The 19593-nt window shown below is 46.9% G+C and overlaps 1 protein-coding gene across 2 annotated transcripts in view; it reads right to left on the bottom strand.

Moving 5' to 3' along the window:
• Positions 1 to 2949: 2949 nt before the first annotated feature.
• The window catches only part of aacs (acetoacetyl-CoA synthetase), a 47631-nt gene continuing 30987 nt past the window's right edge, over positions 2950 to 19593 (bottom strand). For both annotated transcript variants that reach the window (XM_060907573.1, XM_060907574.1), the window contains exons 9-18: positions 19426 to 19506; positions 19204 to 19328; positions 13137 to 13201; positions 11570 to 11692; positions 9555 to 9668; positions 8967 to 9092; positions 5865 to 5934; positions 5364 to 5422; positions 4618 to 4820; positions 2950 to 4241 (exon numbers count right to left, since the gene is read on the bottom strand). In XM_060907573.1, coding sequence (XP_060763556.1) covers positions 4104 to 4241; positions 4618 to 4820; positions 5364 to 5422; positions 5865 to 5934; positions 8967 to 9092; positions 9555 to 9668; positions 11570 to 11692; positions 13137 to 13201; positions 19204 to 19328; positions 19426 to 19506 — 1104 coding nt within the window. In that variant the 3' untranslated portion in view covers positions 2950 to 4103. The remainder of the gene's footprint in view (positions 4242 to 4617; positions 4821 to 5363; positions 5423 to 5864; positions 5935 to 8966; positions 9093 to 9554; positions 9669 to 11569; positions 11693 to 13136; positions 13202 to 19203; positions 19329 to 19425; positions 19507 to 19593) is intronic.

Here is a 19593-nt window from a genome sequence, read left to right as displayed (position 1 = left end):
TGTGTGTGTGTGTGTACACTCATTAACCATATCAGGAACTGTACAAGTTTATGATGGAGCACTGACATTATTCCTGCAACAGGAAGTCTCCACATGTTTAGGAAGTGAATGAGATGGCTGTGGGCGTGTACGTGGGCATGTATGTGGGTGTTTACAAGTGCAGAGTTCTAGGTGTGTTCTCCATCCTGCTGTACTTTAACACTAACATCCGTTTAAATGTGTGTGTGTGTGTGTGTGTGTGTGTGTGTGTGTGTGTGTGTGTGTTCAATCCTCCAAACAGTGTCACACTCAGATGTGTGGAGTGTTTCCTCTTGGAGCTGAAGGACATGAACATGATGTTCAGACTGCAGACATGAGAACATCAGGACACTCAACACTTCAACACTCAACTGATGATGATGATGGTGTTTAACTTTCTCTCTTACAGTAAGAACGATTATAATTAAAGAAGACGACACAGACGTTTTATCCATTCATAGTTACATTAATGTTGGTGAAACGAGTTCTCACTGATGTTATAGCAGCGATAAACGCTCGCTCCCTCAGCTGTCTCTCTTTATTCTCTTAAAGTTAATAAAATAAAAATCACAGCTTGTTCCATCACGTTACTGAGGAAGCGCACAGAAGCATTTATAAACTCCTCTGTTCCACAGCACTGACACTGGAGACTCCTTCCAGAAACATTACATAACAGGTCCTCCGTTTATGTTCAGCGTGCTCTAGAAGCGTAACTATAGAAACTGTAGCGTATTAGAACAAGTGCTTTAATATAAACTCTGATGTTTGCCAGACTGCTGTATTGGTGTCACAGGTGGGATTCGCAGCAGGTCCTGGATCAGCGAGATCTCGTCCCTACACTGATTTATGGATTAGTCGATGAAAATCAGGAACTGGATCATCGCAGTGAGATCAGCTGATGAGGTTTAAACTCACACCCTGCTGAGCCACAGATCAGAGTCAGGGTGTGTTAGTGAGAATGATGTACACATTGTGAAGGCAGCATCGTGGTACAGCATGTTAGCGATACATCGCCCTGGCCGCCGTGCGAGCGGCTGATCCTCAGCTGGAGTCAGAGATGCCGAGAGCCGATGGAGAACACAGCTGCACACTCACAACACAATGAGAAATAAGTGCACATCCTTTCATCACCACATCCCTTTTTCCTCTCTCGCACGCACACACTTAAATATAAGGCGGAGTGTGTGCTGAGATTAGATGTTGAGCGGAGGCAATTTACAGACAAGCACGTCTGAACATTTCAATCATCAAGAGCGAGATACAGCCGACAATCTGTCTCACTCTCTCTCACACACACACACGACCCCACTGTCACCCCCCAAACACACACACACACACACACACACCTCGCCCTCCCACACTGCAGGATGAGACATGTCTGTATTTTCTCATCCAAATGACAATTTATATGGAGATAGTGTCCTCAATTTACAGCCAGACTCCAGCTGTCTCTCTCTCTCTCTCTCTGTTTATTCTAATCCTAATCTCACTCAACCTGTTTTCTTTCTTGTCTGTTTATTTCTCTTTCTCTCCATTTCTCTTCCTCTGCACCTCTTTTATTCCCCCAGTCTTTCTCGCTTTTGATCTCTCTCCCTATACCGCTTTGTCATTCCAGGTCTGTGGGCACCTTTTTTCTTTTCCTCTTTCCTTATCATCTCTCTCTCTCTCTCTCTCTCTCTCTCTCTTCACACTTCGTCTCTTTGTCTCCTTCTCTCGCTTTTCTCATCTCTCTTTCAGACACAATTTAATTTTGATCATCGCACCGGAAAACACCCTGGTGGAAAGCGAGGTGTGTGTGTGTGTGTGTGTGTGTGATGAGAAGGAAGATGAGTCCTGCTTCACAATTTCACAATCGCTCCTTCTCAATCTGTTTCATTTTATATCACTGTGAAAAGTTTCCTCTTATTGCACCACTTTACTGCTCAACACTCCACTGTCTGATAATAATAATAATAATAATAATAATAATAATAATAATAATAATAATAATAAATTTGCCTTGTTGTTTTGTGGTCATTTCACTTATCGGGCCTGTGGGAAGCGATGAAAGGGGTCCAAGCGCTGAAGTCTGTAGTGAAATGCTAGCCTGGGCCCGCCTATCCTAAGCGTGACGCAACACGAGGGCCTGTTGCGAGCTTAGTCTGGCCAGGCAGGCTATCTCCAGCTCTTCCAAGCTCCCGAAAAATCGGGAACCAATCAACTTTGAGCATCTCCAACGGCCCTGGGTAGAGGCGTGTTCAAGGCACTGACGTAGTAGAACTGCGACCGGAAGCCATAGATTGTTTACAGAATCTATGCCGGAAGCGCTTCATTCACGCTTCCGCATCTATTACGCATAGATGCTGTATTGAAAGCATTCAACAGGAAGTTCTCATTGAAAATGGAGCAAAGAGCAGCCCTGGAGGTATTTATTGAAAGGAAGGACGTTTTCGCCTTGCTCCCGACCGGCTTCGGTAAGAGTTTAATCTACCAGTTAGCCCCGTCGCGTCGCATACGTCAGAGGAAAGAGTGATGTGATTGGTTTAAGCTTCGTCACAGCCTTTTCTGGCTTCGACCAGTAGCAAACTGAGGCATTTCAGGGAGGCGGGTCAACCACGGGCTCTGGGAAACGGTTGGGCTTAATATCTTGGCCAGACCAAATGCTCGGAGAGCTTTGAAGTCGCGTTAGCCAGGCTAGTGAAATGAAGCCAGTGTGAATTGAGACACAGCCGAGGCGTGATCAGTGTGTGACATTCATTTCTTTAGTTTTATACTGAAGCTACAAGGCTAACGCTGCTAATAAGTAATGGCCACCATTTTATCATGATGCACTAACCCCATAACTAAACAACTAAACCCCGTAACTCGACTTACAATTAAGAAAACACACACACACACACACACACACACACACAGAGACATGCTGGTGTTCAGGAGTTATAAATATATTTAGATAAAAGTTTGTGTAACACTGCAATAAAATTATTTCTGAACAGAAACTTTAGAATTTTACATTAAAACATTTACATCAACTATAAATACAACACTGTTACAGAAACTAAATCACTTATAAACATTCCTCCACTTATTATTTAAATGTGTAGTAAAAGTAATGAGCTTCTCTAACGGACTGCGCAGGAATGTGTGTGATTAAATCTCTCACACAAGGAATTATGGGAAAATCCTGTTTTACGGACTGGATATGAAATAGATTTCCTTAAAGTCCAATTTTCTTTGTAAATAATTTTAAATTCATTGTTTACACCACAGAGCTGAGCAGCTGAGGGGCGGGGTCAAGACCATAGGTAGAGTTAGGGAGCGTGGAGTTAGAGTTAGTCGGATTAAGAATATGGGTGTGGTTTAGACTGTGGGTAGAGTTAGGATTATGGGATGGGGATATTATTCATGAGGGTTTAAGATTATGGGTGGGGTTTTACTTAGAGGTGGGGTTATAATCAGGGATAATGTGTGAGATTAGGATGAGGGGCAAGTTATAGTAAAAAAAGTTTAGGGTTGGGGTGGAGCTAAGATTAGGGCAGAATGACAGTGAGGGTGGAGCTACAGTCAGGGGGTGTGGTTAGTTTTCTTATCTTAATAACAATACATTGTAGCTCATTAATTAGTAATAACAACAGAAAGAATTTCTGCAGCTCCAACTGTAATGTTAAACTTCACCATTAAGTTTAGAGGTGGGGTGATGATAAAGGGTGGGGTCATAAGGGGTGTGGTTAGTACTCAGCTTTAATAAAGCATTTCCACTCTTATTGGTCACTTCAGTTAAATGAACAGATGTCATCAAATTTTACTGGTTTTATTTTCTGGTTTGGAAGGTAACTCGTGGTCATGTGACTCCTGAGGATGTCAATTGTGGTCATGTGACTCCTGATGACTGTTTCCATTTTGCCAGCACTCCAGGGGTCAGTGAGATATCGAACCTGCAGGGGTTTTTTCAACATGTATCAGAAGATCAAAAAGACCATCTGGAGTTCCATCAGGAGTTCCGTAGATCTGAAGTTCATTATGATTTCAAACATTCTCAGAGGTTCTGTTCATCCATCAGGGGTCCGTGGGCTACAGAAGGTGCTGAAGCTCCAGCAGCAGGTTGGTTAGAAGTTCTGCAGCTCAGGTATGTTCTTATAGAGATCCAGAGACTCAGGGTTGGAGAACGCACCACGCTGACTCACCTCCTTACCTGCAATCACCTGCTTCACTGCCACCTCCACCTTCTTCCCACTGATTGTGTACTGCACACACACACACACACACACACACACACACACACACAATAATAAATAATACTATTAATAAAGAAGAAGAAAGCGAATCGTTAATCTACAGTTCATCTGAAAGGTCAAGAAGAAAAAAATGAAAATAACAGGAAACAGACTGCAAAAAAGAAAGGATGAAGATAAAAGAAAGCAAAGCTAAAATAAGAAAAGGAAAGAATGGAAAAGAGAAGAAAAAGACAAAAAAGTACAATAAAGGTAGGAAAGAGAGCGAAGAGGACAAACTGCGGAAGAAAGAAAGAACAGAGAGGCCACACCCCCTGATCCAGAGGAACAGTGTGTGTGTGTGTGTGTGTGTGTGTGTGTGTGTGTGTGTGTGTGTGTGTGTGTGTACCGGGATGTCTTTAGTCTGCAGGATGATGGTGGGGACGTGGCGAGCCGACAGGGACGCTCTGATCGCGCTGCGGATTTTTGCCACCAGCTCGGCGCTGAAGGTTTCATTCTGCACCAGTTTCAGGAAGAGAATGACTCGCTCCTCTCCATCAGAGTTATACTGAGGAACACACACACTGTCACACACCTCCTCAAACGCCTCCACTATCACACACACACACACACACACACACACACACACACACACACACAGTAATTATCCACGTTTTTACTCCACTTCATTATTAAACAGTGAAGGATGCTATGAAATAACACTATCTAGTTCACTACACGACACAGTTCACCGTTACTCTCCACTGCAGAAATGTACGGAATAATGTGCACTACGTTTCTATTTATTTGAAATTCAGGGTTGATGTGCACTCCATGGGGTAAATAAATAATGCCCTCTATACACTATCTAGTGCACTCCATGTCCATTTGGGGTTCAGACTCCAACCCACAGCGTGCAGAATAAACTAGAGCAGTGTGTCTGTAACACATCCCTGTGTACTGTCCAATTCCATAGTGTCCCTGAGTAGTGTCCATCCGTGTAGTGCACTACTGTAATGCCTTCGGAATGAGATTTCATCTTTCCCCAGACATGCTGCCTACTTAGGGAACCTCCCTGTGAACCAAGTGCTACAGCCAAGTCTGTACACACAACTAGAATAACCTGTGGGTTCACATCCCGGGGGTGTTTCTCACCGATGTTGTAGATTTCCGAGCTCCCGAAGCGCACGCCGTTCGGGTTCAGCGTCCCGTCACTGAGAAACAGAGCAAAAGAGAAAAAAATATTTCACTCTTAAACTTTTATACAACACAGTTTCCTTCCTTTTATCACTCCGTCTCTCTGTGACTGCACAATCATTCATCACACAATCATTTATTATAAAATCATTCATCAAACAAACACCAGGATCAGAGTCCAATTGTTTATCTGTATGCACACACACACACACACACACACACACACACACACACACACACACACACAGAATAAAGTTTTGTGGCCAATCCCACATGCCTCCCTACGTAGTGTTCACTAGACATACACTAACATTTAACCGAGGAGTCTGAGATTCTCGCACCGGGCGGAGCATCAAACACACACATGCACTACGGAGGGTATAAAATGATGTCATCTACACCATCTGTAGTACACACAGTGTGTGTGTGTGTGTGTGTGTGTGTGTGTGAGATGCCCACCTTCTCCCCAGCATCACGATTCCTCCTGTCTTTGGGTTGATCTTGCAGTAATCACCATGAGCCCACACTCCTGAACACACACACACACAATCTGGTACACTCTGTGTCCACTGATCCATCTGTGCACTGACTTATCTTGTTTATCTGTCTGTTCACCCACTCACCTGTCTGTCTGTCTTTCAGTCTTTCCCTATATTAATCCATTTGAATTGTTATATATTCATCTGTACAACCATCCACCAGACTGTCTGTCTGTCTGCCTGCCTCACTGCGTGCCCATCCACCTGTCTGTCTGCCTGCCTCACCGTGTGCCCGCCTGCCTCACCACGTACCAGTCCTTTTGTCTGCCTGCCTGCCTCACGGCGTGCCAGTCCGTCTGTCTGTCTCACCGCGTGCCCGTCTGTCTGCCTCACCGCATGCCCATCTGTCTGCCTCACCACGTGCCCATCTGTCTGTCTGCCTGCCTCACCGCGTGCCAGTCCGTCTGTCTGTCTCACCGCGTGCCCATCTGTCTGCCTCACCGCATGCCCGTCAGTTTGTCTGGCTACCTCACTGCGTGCCCATCCATCTGTCTGTCTGCCTGCCTCACCGAGTGTCCATCTGTCTGCCTGCCTGCCTCACTGCGTGCCCACCCGTCTGCCTCACCACGTGCCCGCCTGTCTGTCTGCCTGCCTCACTGCATGCCCGCATGTCTGTCTGCCTGCCTCAACATGTGCCCACCTGTCTGTCTGCCTACCTCACCACATGCCCATCTGTTTGTCTGCCTGTCTGCCTGCCCGCCTGTCTACCTGCCTCACCGTGTGCCCGCCTGTCTGCCTCACCATGTGCCTGCCTGCCTCACCGCGTGCACACCTGTCTGCCTGCCTCACAGCGTGCCTGCCTGTCTGTCTGCCTGCCTCACCGTGTGCCCGCTTGTCTGTCTGCCTGCCTCACCACGTGCCCCCTGTTTGTCTGTCTGTCTGTATGCCTTAACACGTGCCCGCCTGTCTGTCTGTCTGGCTACCTCAGCACGTGCCCATCTGTTTGCCTGCCTGTCTGCCCGCCTCACTGCATGCCCGCCTGTCTGTCTGCCTCACCGCGTGCCCACCTGTCTCTCTGCCTACCTCACCACGTGCCCATCTGTTTGTCTGCCTGTCTGTCTGCCTGCTTCACTGCGTGCCCACCAGTCTGCCTGCCTCACTGCGTGCCCACCTGTCTGCCTCACCATGTGCCTGCCTGTCTGTCTGCCTGTCTGCCTCACCGCATGGCCATCTATCTGCCTTACCTCGTGACCGTCTATCCGCCTCAATGCATGCCCGTCTGTCTGCCTAACCGTGTGCCTGTCTGCCTGCCTCACCGCGTGCCCGTCTGTCTACCTGCCTCACAGCGTGCCCCTGTTTGTCTGTCTGTCCACCTCAACACGGGCCCACCTGTCTGTCTGCCTACCTCACCACATGCCCATCTGTTTGTCTGCCTGTCTGTCTGCCCGCCTCACTGCGTGCCCTCCTGTCTGCCTGCCTCACTGCATGCCCGCCTGTCTGCCTCACCATGTGCCCGCCTGTCTGTCTGCTTGCCTCACAGTGTGCCCGTCTATCTGTTTGCCTGCCTCACCACATGCCCATCTGTCTGCCTCACCACATGCCCATCTATCCGCCTAACCACGTGCCTGTCTGCCTGCCTTACCACGTGCCCGCCTGTCTGCCTGCCTCACTGCGTGCCCACCTGTCTGCCTCACCATGTGCCTGCCTGTCTGTCTGCCTGCCTCATCGCGTGCCTGTCTGTTTGTCTGACTCACCGCATGGCCATCTGTCTGCCTCACCTCATGCCCGTCTATCCGCCTAACCACGTGCCTGTCTGCCTGCCTCACCACGTGCCCGCCTGTCTGCCTCACCGTGTGCACGCCTGTCTGTCTGCCTCACCACATGCCCATCTGTTTGTCTGCCTGTCCATCTGCCTGCCTGCATGTCTGTCTGCCTGCCTCAACATGTGCCAACCTGTCTGTCTGCCTACCTCAGCAAATGCCCATCTGTTTGTCTGCCTGTCTGTCTGCCCGCCTCACTGCGTGCCCGCCTGTCTGCCTCACCATGTGCCTGCCTGTCTGTCTGCCTGCCTCACTGCGTGCCTGCATGTCTGTCTGCCTGCCTCACCGAGTGTCCATCTGTCTGTCTGCCTCACCGCGTGCCTGCCTGTCTGCCTGCCTACCTCACCACGTGCCCGTCTGTTTGTCTGCCTGCCCATCTGTCTCTCTGCCTCACCGCATGCCCGCCTGTCTGCCTGCCTCACCACATGCCCGTCTGTCTGTCAACCTCACTGCGTGCCCGTCTGTCTGCCTGCCTCACTGTGTGCCTGTCTGTCTACCTGTCTCACCGTGTACACACCTGTCTGTCTGCCTCAGCACGTGCCCGCCTGTCTGTCTGCCTCCCTACCTCACCATGTGACCGTCTGTTTGCCTGTCTGTCTGCCTGCCTCACTGCATACCCGTCTGTCCGCCTCACCATGTGCCCACCTGTCTGCCTGCTTACCTCACCATGTGCCCGCCTGTCTGCCTCACCGCGTGCCCACCTGTCTGCCTCACCGTGTGCCTACCTGTCTACCTACCTCACCACGTGCCTGTCTGTGTCTGCCTGCCTCACTGCATGCCTGTCTGTCTGCCTCACCGCATGCCTGTCTGTCTGCCTCACCGTGTGCCCACCTGTCTGCCTTCCTGTCTGCCTACCTCACCTTGTGTCCGCCTGTCTGCCTCACCGCGTGCCCGTCTGTCTGTCTGCCTCACCGCGTGCCCGTCTGTCTGTCCGCCTCACTATGTGCCCGTGTGGGCGGAGTGTAGAGGTGTTGAGGTGTGCTTCTGGGTGGAGTTTTAAGAAGGTGTGTCTGTAGGTGGAGCTTTTGAGTGAAATGTATATATTTATTCCATGGATGTGAAGTGGTGATTCGCTCCTCCTTCATCTTCCTCAGCTCTGAAGTGACTGACTGAAGCCCCGCCCACTGACCCTTTCCTGAGGCTGAGTGAAACCCTTTGATGTTTGAGTTTAGTGTTGGTACAAATCACTGGAACCAGAGACTCACCATTTATAACTTGGTGTATATGCTCTGTGTGTGTGTGTGTGTGTGTGTGTGTTTTACCTTGGAAAGTAGAGAAATATGCTTTGCGGTATTTGTTGCCGTTATCATCATTCCAGAAGTGAGTGGGCTGACACGGGATCGGCTTCAAACACACCAATTCCCCACTCTCACCCCACACCGCTTTACCTACACACACACACACACACACACACTATTACAGAAACAAAGAGACGAGTCGCTCCATCTCCGGTACAGAATTACTGCAGAGATGAGAGAGGAAAGAAAAGAATTGAATAAAGAAATGGACTGAAGGAAAATAGAAAAAGGAAGAAAAAAAAGGCAGAAAATACAAATGTAATGAACAAAAAAAACAGAAAGAAAAGAAGAAAAAATGCAAAACACTGAAAAAACAAACAGAGCACATCAATATAATAAATTTAAAAAAATAAATATAAAAGAAAAGAAAGAACAACTGATTGGTTGACTGCTGCAACGCCCACAATGACATCATGGATCAGAGTGATGATTCTCCACACTTTAATCTGAAACTGATGAGAAGAAGGAGGAGGAGGAGGAGGAGGAGGAGGAGGAGGAGGAGATGATGATAATGGAGAAGGATGAAGATGAGGAACTAAAGCAGGTCTTGACCTTCAGGACTCCAGGCCTCCACAGCCATACCCAGGTTCCTCGCCTGGATCTCTCCTTTGTACACAGGAACAGTGAGGTTCTGCCCCATGAAGCACGAGATGATGTCTGTCCCACCTGAACACACACACACACACACACACTTGTACTTTTATCTTTGTGGAGACTCTCATTACCTTAATACATTCCCACGCCCCTTACTCCAACCATCACAACCCAATGCCTAACACCACATCTTACCCTAACCCCGCCCCCTCCCCTAACCCCGCCCCTTACTTCATTTTCACCTGAACCCTAAAACTGAGTCTTAACCCTCAAACAGCTCTTTGAAGAAGTGGGGACCAAACAAAATGTCCTCACTGTTGGTAAAACATTTTTTCTGGTCCTCAATATGTAGCAAGTACACACACACACACACACACACACACACACACACTTCATCCATCCCCCCCTGACCCTTTCAAAGATCTTTAAGGAGGTTTAATTAGTTCCTCTGGGAAAAAAGTGTTTTGTTCTGAAATGTTTTTGTCTGTGTGTGTGTGTGTGTGTGTGTCTGTGTGTGTGTGTGTGTGTGTGTGTGTGTGTGTGTGTGTGTGTGTGTGTGTGTGCTCATCCAACAGTGAGCTTTTCCCTCATTTCAGTGTTGTTGACATTTCTGCCACTTCACTTTCTAATGAATATTCTACATTTACACACACACACACACACACACTTAATCAGAGAGAAAGAGCAACAAAGAGACAGAGAAAGAAAGAGTGCACGTGTGTGTGTGTGTGTGTGTGTGTGTGTGTGTGTGTGTGTGTGTGTGTAAGGGGTGTGGTGTATAACCACTAATCCAGGAACACATGAAATGAGAGAGAAAGGAGGATTGAAAATAAAGGAGTGAACGCCACTTATTCAGCAGACGGAATGAAAAATCCATCAACTATAAATAAATCTCAAATAGCAATTTCACTTGATGTGCTCACTATATAGGGCACTCCGTCATGCTGTACACCCTACCTACCTAGTGCACTATTATGTTTATTTTAACCACTATTAAAGTATTGGCCCCCTCAGCTCCGTTTGGTTCCATGAACACACACTCATACAGTGAGCACAGTAAACAGGTCAGCCCATGAGGGAGGTGTGTGTGTGTGTGTGTGTGTGTGTGTGTACAGATGGCAGCCGTGTGGGGGTTTAAAGTGTTAAAGCCTCCTGCAGGCTCAGCGGTGAGGTCAGTCTGGTTGGCACGACAACAGTTGCCAGGAGGAAACGGGCACATATGCTTCACTTGGCCTCAAGGTCAGAGGTCAAGGTGAGGCCCGCCTCCTCTCAGTGGGAGGGGTCAGACAGTGAGATGTTGAAAAGGTTCAGTGTCTGAGTGAATGAGCAGATCTGTACACAAGTGTGACATTTTAAACAGCGCCGGTGTCGAGACCTGTCAATCAAACGCTGAGTGCCTGCCAACAAGCAGCTCAGACTGCTGAAAAGTGCCGAAAAACAGAACCAGAAAACTTCAGAACTATAACCGAGGAATAATAAAGAGCAACAGTAATGCTTGGGCGTTACTATGGCAATCACATGCTTGCTCTCATGTGTGATGATTAGCATGGGTGTGTAATTATATTTATTCTTTATTTCCTGCAGTGATGACTCACAGGAACATTCATTTTATAGCAATAATTCCAACTAGTTAACTAGGTTTGGGCACGTACTCCAGTGACTGACTCTCTCTCACACACACACACACACACACACTGCTGCTCAGCTGTCTGAGCAATAGGGGGCGGCGGGCACAGGTGGTGTGTGATAGTGCCACACTGAGAAACCTCAGTCTCTCTCACACACACACACACACACACACAAAGTAAAACAAAGACAAACCCATGCAGTTCCAGGTACACAATCACACACCACCCTCAGTCCACAACAGCTGTTAGCACTGAAGCTAATTTGTTTGAACGGGGTGAGATCTCTCTCTCTCACTCACACACACACACACACACACACACACACACACACACACACACACGTACCTGAGATGGAGCCGAGCAGAACGTTGTGTTTGATGCAGTTGTAAACATACTCGTAACTCTGTGGCTTTAACGGCGACCCGGTCGACAGGATGGTGTGTAAACTCTGCAGACTGTGTGTGTCAGCTACACACACACACACACACACACACACACACACACAGATAGAGAAAGCAGACATTAGCTAAAAACCCACACAAAGTTTTTTTTATATATAGAATTATATACAAAATATGATGCAGAAGACACACACACAACCCTCCACTATTATTGGCACCCCTGGAAATGATAGTAAACAACACAATTAAAGCACATTTCCTATTTAAAGTGCATATCACGGGTAAATTCAGGAGTAAGATCAATGTAATTCTCATTTTATATTAAACTTTGGTCAAATATCTGTCACATTTTGCATTTTGTGCAATTTGTTTCCCTTGCGCAATACCAGAAAAATTCATTTGAAATCGAGCCATTTGAGGCGAATTGGTCCGCCTCTGAAAAAACTCGGCGTTTGGATTTCCCGGCAAACATTGATTTTCGTGGCGTCGCGTGCGGGACGCCTCCCTCTGAATCCTATGTCGGCGCCGGTTTGTTTATGAGGAAACGACCTGGTGGTTTTCTGCAAATTTCTTCAACATTATCACGTAATTATTAAAATGGTTAACCGATGTATCGTAGGAGGGTGTAGCAACACCAATCTTGATGGGATTAGTACTCATCGTTTTCCAAAAGACCGGACAATGAGAGAGAAATGGGAGTGCTTGGTCTACACAGGCTGTGCACTGAGACCACGCAAAGCTCGCGCAGCCTGCTGGCGCTTCCGCAGGTGACGTCACGAATCTGGCTCCAGACTCCCTTGGGATTTTTCCAGATGCATTTTGTTATTTTATTTTTTTCTGCTGTAGACAGATGGCCTTGTGCAAAATTACCCTTCTAGATGAGTGTGTAAAGGGACAGACTTTCATATAAAAAAAACACGAAGTTGGTCCAGGATATGCACTTTAAATTGTACATGTTTGAGTCGATTGGTGTGAGAGAGAGAGAGAGAGAGAGAGAGAGAGAGAGAGAGAGAGAGAGAATGTGACTGTGTGTGGCAAGAAACACAAGTTAACACACACACACACACACACACACACACACACAAGCAGAAAGCAGAACATATGTTGACAGCCCTGGTGTGTAATGACCCCTACACCCTTAATCCCCTCCAGTGAGGCTAATCTCAGAGATTAGTGCACACACACACACACACACACACACACACACACACACTTTTTTGTCTCTGAGAGATTTATTTAATCTGTTCTTACTTCTCTGTGTATTATAACAGACAGACATGGAGAGAGAGAGAGAGAGAGAGAGAGAGAGAGAGAGAGACAGGTAGGAGAGAGAGACAGGATGGAGTGACGGGTGAGTCGTTACTGTCCCACATCAACTGACCGAGAGAGGAAGAAACATAAACAGCAGTGAGACAGATAACATCCTTCTCCTGTCTGTCTCTCTTTATTTTACTTTGTCTCTCTCTCTCTCTCTCTCTCTCTCTCTCATGTGTTTGGACTGAGACACTCACCTGGTTTCAGGTTCCTCTCCTCCAGGACAGACAGCCATTTTGCTCCTGTACCGAAGATCGTGATTCTGCAGAGAAACAGACAGAAAGATTAAATACTCGCTTTGTGGAAGACGATTAAAACCACCATCGACTTCATACGATACGCTTCAGAACCGTTCAAATACAACACAACTCTGAGTCGATTCCATATGAAACGATTCAGAGTCAGTTCAATCAAATATGATTCAGATTCACTGCAATGTGATATGATTCAGAACCATTTCAATATGACTCCATCAGACCACATTTCAGATTAATATGATTCAAAGTTGATTCAGTAAGATACGATTCAGCACGTCTTCAACCAGAGTCTCCAACAGGAGAGGGAGGGGGGACTGATCCCCGAGCCCCCTTTACACAGACCAGAATGACCTGAAGCTCTGTTACAGTCACCGAGAAGGTCCAGGAATTTCGTTTGTGATGTAGGCCGACGCCCATCTCTGAGATTGAAACTGTTCCACTTTTGATCCAATAGAGATGAATTATGTTGCTGTATCTTTGTATACTCTAAGATCTTTGGTACCATTGCTGAGGAAAACATCGTGTTTGGTCCCTGCCCCTCTTCCCCATGAGGAGCATCACTGCCCCCCCTCACTACCCCACTACACGCTTCATTACTGATCCACTCAGGGTCAAACAGACAAAGATCAAATGTCAAAACCTTACAACAGGACAATAACTGACCCCAATATAACACTTGTGTGTGTGTGTGTGTGTGTGTGAATCCAGACGAGGTGTCTGAGAGAAATAGTTCCATGTACACATGCACCGTTCCAGAAGCAAAAGCTCTCAGTTCCAGTACAAAAGATCAGAAAGTCACAGTTCAGAGTTCTCCTACCATCTGGCAAGCGCTACAGCAGCATGCGTTGCAGGACTACCAGACTCAGCAACAGCTTTTTCCCACAGACCATCAGACTGCTCAACTCACTCATGAAAACTCCAAGAACATAACCACCCCACACACAAAAGACCAGCAAACTGTCAAACAGTAAACTCAATGTCTATACAATGCTCTTTATAGAGAGCGTGCACATGACGTCACAAGGTCATGTGACACTTGTTTATCCGCCATTTTGGACGGCAAGGTCGCGCATAGAACTTAGACGAACCCGTTCTAATTATCAAGTGTGTGGGAGTAGATCTTTCGAGAATGGTTATATCTTGTTCAGCATTTGGTTGTACCAATAGACAGGGCCAAAAGGAGGGCGTGTCATTTTATAGATTCCCCGCAGACGAGGAGAGACGCGCAAAATGGGTGTCCGCTGTGCGAAGAGAAAACTGGAACCCCAGTTCTACCAGCTGAATTTGCAGTGAACACTTCATATCAGGTAGGTGTGATCTTCTAATTCAATACTCCTAGTACATCTGTTAAGTTGATTTTCGGATTGAATGATAGCTGCATACTTAGAAATCTAACATTTAAAGTGCTGATGACACGAACATGACTCTATGCAATTTCTTAAACTATACAACATGGCAAACATGTTAGATTTCTGTTATAATTACGTGAAAAGAAGCTGTTGTTACGCAAATATCCAACTTTTAATTGCACAGCACAAGAAAACTGGGTCCGTGGCTCGCGGCCATGTTGTGACGTCAGCGGAAGAACACGCTGCGGTTCACTGGCTGTTCTACTCTGGTTCTACTCAATGGAAATGGCGCATGAAAACGCCGGTGAACTCTCTAGTGCTAGCTCTTCCTCTTCTGGGAGTCTAGAATTGTGTTGATCTCTTCCGAATAGAATCTATGATAGCCTACCCTCTTTACCCTTTGCCTCTTGTTGCTAGGCGGCAGTTACATGAAAGCCGCAAGCTTTCACAAGCAAATACATGACTGATATCACGCCGACTTTATGATTACATTTATGATTATCATGTAGAATCTATAGCTCTACGTACCTTTATCTTATGTCGTTTCACAACACATGTTCTGACAGGAGGACTGTCTGTGGATCCGGCATAGCTACTAGTAGACCCCCTCCGGAATACTGGCAGTGTTGCCAGATTGGGAGGTTTCCCTCCCAGTTGGGTGGTTTCAAGTGCATTTTGGTGGGTTTTGAACATATTTTGGGCTGGAAAACTTCAGCGGTATCTGGCAACACATACTGCTGACGTTTTCCAGCCCAAAATATGCTCAAAATCCACCAAAATGCATTTGAAACCACCCAACTGGGCGGGAAACCTCCCAATCTGGCAACACTGTGTAGGCACTGCTGATGGTAGTAACACACGTTTGTGCTGAACTGAACACCCAAGAGATTCTTTTAAGCAGGGAAGGGTGTCAAAACAATCCAAATCGAAGTGTTCAGAGCACAGGACGGATGTTGGTGAGGGCTCCCACTTGTCACGAGTGCGCCTGACTTGCTTCACCCACTTCGCATGCAGCTCGGGATCTCTGGGAAACTTGAATAAACTTACCCCATCCTTGTGGGTTTTGGAGCAAAAGCCGGCAACACAACGCGAAGGCATAATAACTATATATATATATATATAATAATGTATAATAATGTCTAATAAAAATACTAATAATGATAAACTGAACACCTGTCGCATCAACAACAAACTGGTAAGTTAGGAGGAAGGTTCTTTCGCTGACGTCATATAGCCCCTCCTCCTCCTCCGTCTCCTGGGTGCTGCAGCCCCGTCAAATTTGCCCAAATAGCCGCGTTTTTTATCATAACTTGTAAAATAGGCGCCTTCGTGAATTAATATATGGATCATCGGGAATTACTTTTTACGTTATAAAACATCGCCAAAGATGTCAAAAACGTGTCATCAGCACTTTAAAATGGCTATGCCGAGCCCTACTACCCTGGCCTAGTCTATGACAATGTTTTATCTTTTTGGCTCATATATGCCTTTGAAAGGCCAATCCATAGTAGGGATGCGAAAACTAAAAAAAATCTTGACCGACCACCGAGCCTCATTAGCCAGTTAAAGTCGGTTAACCTATGAGATTAAACAGGGATGCAAACGGCGGATGCGCCTTTTTCACGGCTGAATCGCGCAGATCCGATTTTTTTTTAGGGGGGCATTGGAGTGTCTGAATAATTTCATCAGAGTAAATTCTGTATTAAAATTACTAAATAAGCAACACAGGAAGTATTAGTATGAGAAGAAGGCAGTTGGTTAGAAAGCTGCGCACATCTGCGCAGCTTCCACGCAGACGTGTGCAGCTTTCTGGTTTACTGTTTTTCAGACAAAAACATACATATTTACAACCCTGTCATTATCTGGAACTGAGTTTAGATTTCGAACATCTCGTCTCGTCTCGTCTTCTTCCGCTTTATCCGGGACCGGGTCGCGGAGGCAGCAGTCTAAGCAGGGAAGCCCAAACTTCCCTTTCCCCAGACACCTCGGCCAGCTCCTCGGGAAGAACACCGAGGCGTTCCCAGGCCAGCCGAGAGACATAGTCCCTCCAGCGTGTCCTGGGTCTTCCCCGGGGCCTCCTCCCGGGGGGACATGCCTGGAACACCTCCCCAGGGAGGCGTCCAGGAGGCATCCGAAAAAGATGCCCGAGCCACCTCAGCTGGTTCCTCTCGATGTGGAGGAGCAGCGGCTCTACTCCGAGCTCCTCCCGAGTGACTGTGCTTCTCACCCTATCTCTAAGGGAGCGCCCAGCCACCCTGCGAAGGAAACTCATTTCGGCCGCTTGTATCCGCGATCTTGTCCTTTCGGTCATTACCCAAAGCTCATGACCATAGGTGAGAGTCGGAACGTAGATCGACCGGTAAATTGAGAGCTTCGCCTTTTGGCTCAGCTCCTTCTTCACCACAACGGACCGGTAAAGCGACCGCATCACTGCGGAGGCTGCACCGATCCGCCTGTCGATCTCACGCTCCATCCTTCCCTCACTCGTGAACAAGATCCCGAGATACTTAAACTCCTCCACTTGAGGCAGGACTTCTCCACCAACCTGGAGAGGGCAAGCCACCCTTTTCCGGTCGAGAACCATGGCCTCGGACTTGGAGATGCTGATTCTCATCCCAGCCGCTTCACACTCGACTGCAAACCGCCCCAGTGCATGCTGAAGGTCCTGGTTTGAAGAAGCCAACAGGACAACATCATCCGCAAAAAGCAGAGATGAAATCCTGTGGTTCCCAAACAGGATTCCTTCTGGCCCCTGGCTGCGCCTAGAAATTCTGTCCATAAAAATTATGAACAGAACCGGTGACATTTCGAACATTCTTACGATAAAACGTCCTGCATAGTCTCTTTATGATAAACGTCTTAATGCCACTTACCCGTGAGGTTATCAAGTAGACATTCTTCTTCGGAACCTTCCAGAGGTATAGTTGGGATACCCATCCCGCAACAAAATATTTATAAGCTTCCAGGCTCTTGTAAGCTTTGAGGGCTTTGCCAGTGTAACACGATTCACGAGAAAATTGTAAATGTCGTGGTAGGCCAGATCGGGCAAATCGCCGGCACCGCAGCTCCGAATTTCCCTGAACAAGGATTGCGGCAAGTTGTACAGATCTGCAATCCCCAACCGGAACACTTTTCCACGTAACGCTGCCTCACGTCACCTTCAAGATGCTGAACAAACTTAGACAAGTAATCGTGTGATGTAGATGGGGTATTTTCCGAATTTTCTTGGGGATTACTCCCTGGATCCATTACACTCACGCAAGGTAAACAATCCTGAAGCCGTCCAATATGGCGGAGTGGGCGGAGTAAACACGGACGGGTCACGTGACCGCACATCCTCTATATGCACATATGCCAATATTCTTTTTTGCACAAAGAACATACAAGTTTACAATACTTATTTATCTCCATGCTGCTATTCTGCACTTTACCATGCTGCACCAGACTACATTTCTGGAACTACTATTCTGGACTACATTACCTCAAACTTGACAACATTTCCGGATCACGGTGAATATTCTGGGAACTGTATGCCCACTGTCTGTCTATATGTTGTGTTAATTTGCTTATCTGTTGATGTCTGTGTGCACTTGTACTGTATGTTTAGTTGTGTGTCAGTTTTTTAATACTGCACATTTGGAGTTTGGGGAAACGCAATTTCAATCCTCTGTGTAATTCTGTTACATGGTCTAACTGACAATAAAGTTCACTTTGACTTTGACTTCTATAACTAAAGGTTCCTATTTCTGTTTCCACCAGTAACAGCAACAGTACCAAAAGGTTCCATGTCAGAATTACATTACCAGTAGTACCAATTCCTGCATCAAGTCATAATTCCAGTACCAAAAGTCCTAGTTCCAGTATTAGAAGTCACAGTTCCAGTACCAAAAGTCACATTTCCATAAACAAGCCTACTGATTTCAGTACTAAAAGGGTCTAGTCTCAGTGCCAAAACCACTAGTAATATAACCAAAGGTACCAGTTCCATTATTACAGTCCCAGTTTCAGTATCAAAAGTCAGTTCTGTCACTGAAGGTACCAGTTCTTATTCCAAAAATCCCTGTTCCAGTACTAAAGTTTCTAGTTCTATAACTAAAGGTACCAGGTCCTGTAAGACAAAGGATCACAGTTCCAGTACCAAAGGTGAGAAGGAGCTCAGAGGGAGCTGGTTTCATTGTAAGAGCACTAACACTACCTCAGTATGATCCCGACCTAGTGCACTTCTAGGTGATTAGAACACTGCGTGTCCACTGCACTCTTCTCCTGGACCTGTGTACGACTCGCAGCGCTGCGCGATTAAAGATCCGTTTTATATCAAGCTGTATTCAAACTCTAGCCTGCAGAACTGAGCACCAGCGTGTGGTGGGATCGAAGACAGAGATCCGAGGAAGCATAGCACGGTGGCCATGTTTAATTCGTCACATGACCTGCAGCAGTGCAGCTCAGACACGCTGAACACAGCGGCCATGCTGGACCCGAGCTCATAATTTACCCCCAAGCAGCGAGCGCTGTGCTGAACACTGGAACAGCAGCCGAGACCTGACCAATCAGAGTGCTCGCTCCACCACATTACCATGGTGACCTGTCAGTCATGGAGGCGTTAGATGGACAGGTGATGATGACATCATGATCTCTCTCACACACACACACACACACACCCGAGCTGGTCCACCAGGTTCCACAGAACATCAGGTGTCGGAACCAGAGGAGAACCATCATACAGAACCACCGATGCTCCAACAGCCAGAGACGACACCAACCAGTTCCACATCATCCACCCCGTCTACAGAGAGAGAGAGAGAGAGAGAGAGAGAGAGTGAGAAAGAGTGAGACAAATAAATAAAATCATGTGATCAGAATAAAGAGATTAATCTGCATACTGTAGTGTAGTAGATGATGACATCATTGCTCGTCATGTTGCCGTGGAGAATGTGTTCTTTAAGGTGCTGAATCAGAGTCCCCTAGAGAGAGAGAGAAAGGGGGAGGAGTTACAGTGTTATGTATTAGATGTTCACGTTTACCAGCTTCATGAATTTAACCAGCTCCTT

This window comes from Neoarius graeffei, chromosome 24, assembly GCF_027579695.1.
Source record: "Neoarius graeffei isolate fNeoGra1 chromosome 24, fNeoGra1.pri, whole genome shotgun sequence".
Taxonomy (NCBI): Eukaryota; Metazoa; Chordata; class Actinopteri; order Siluriformes; family Ariidae; genus Neoarius; species Neoarius graeffei.
Note: the sequence above shows the minus strand (reverse complement) of the source record. Positions and strands in the feature narration are given on the sequence as shown.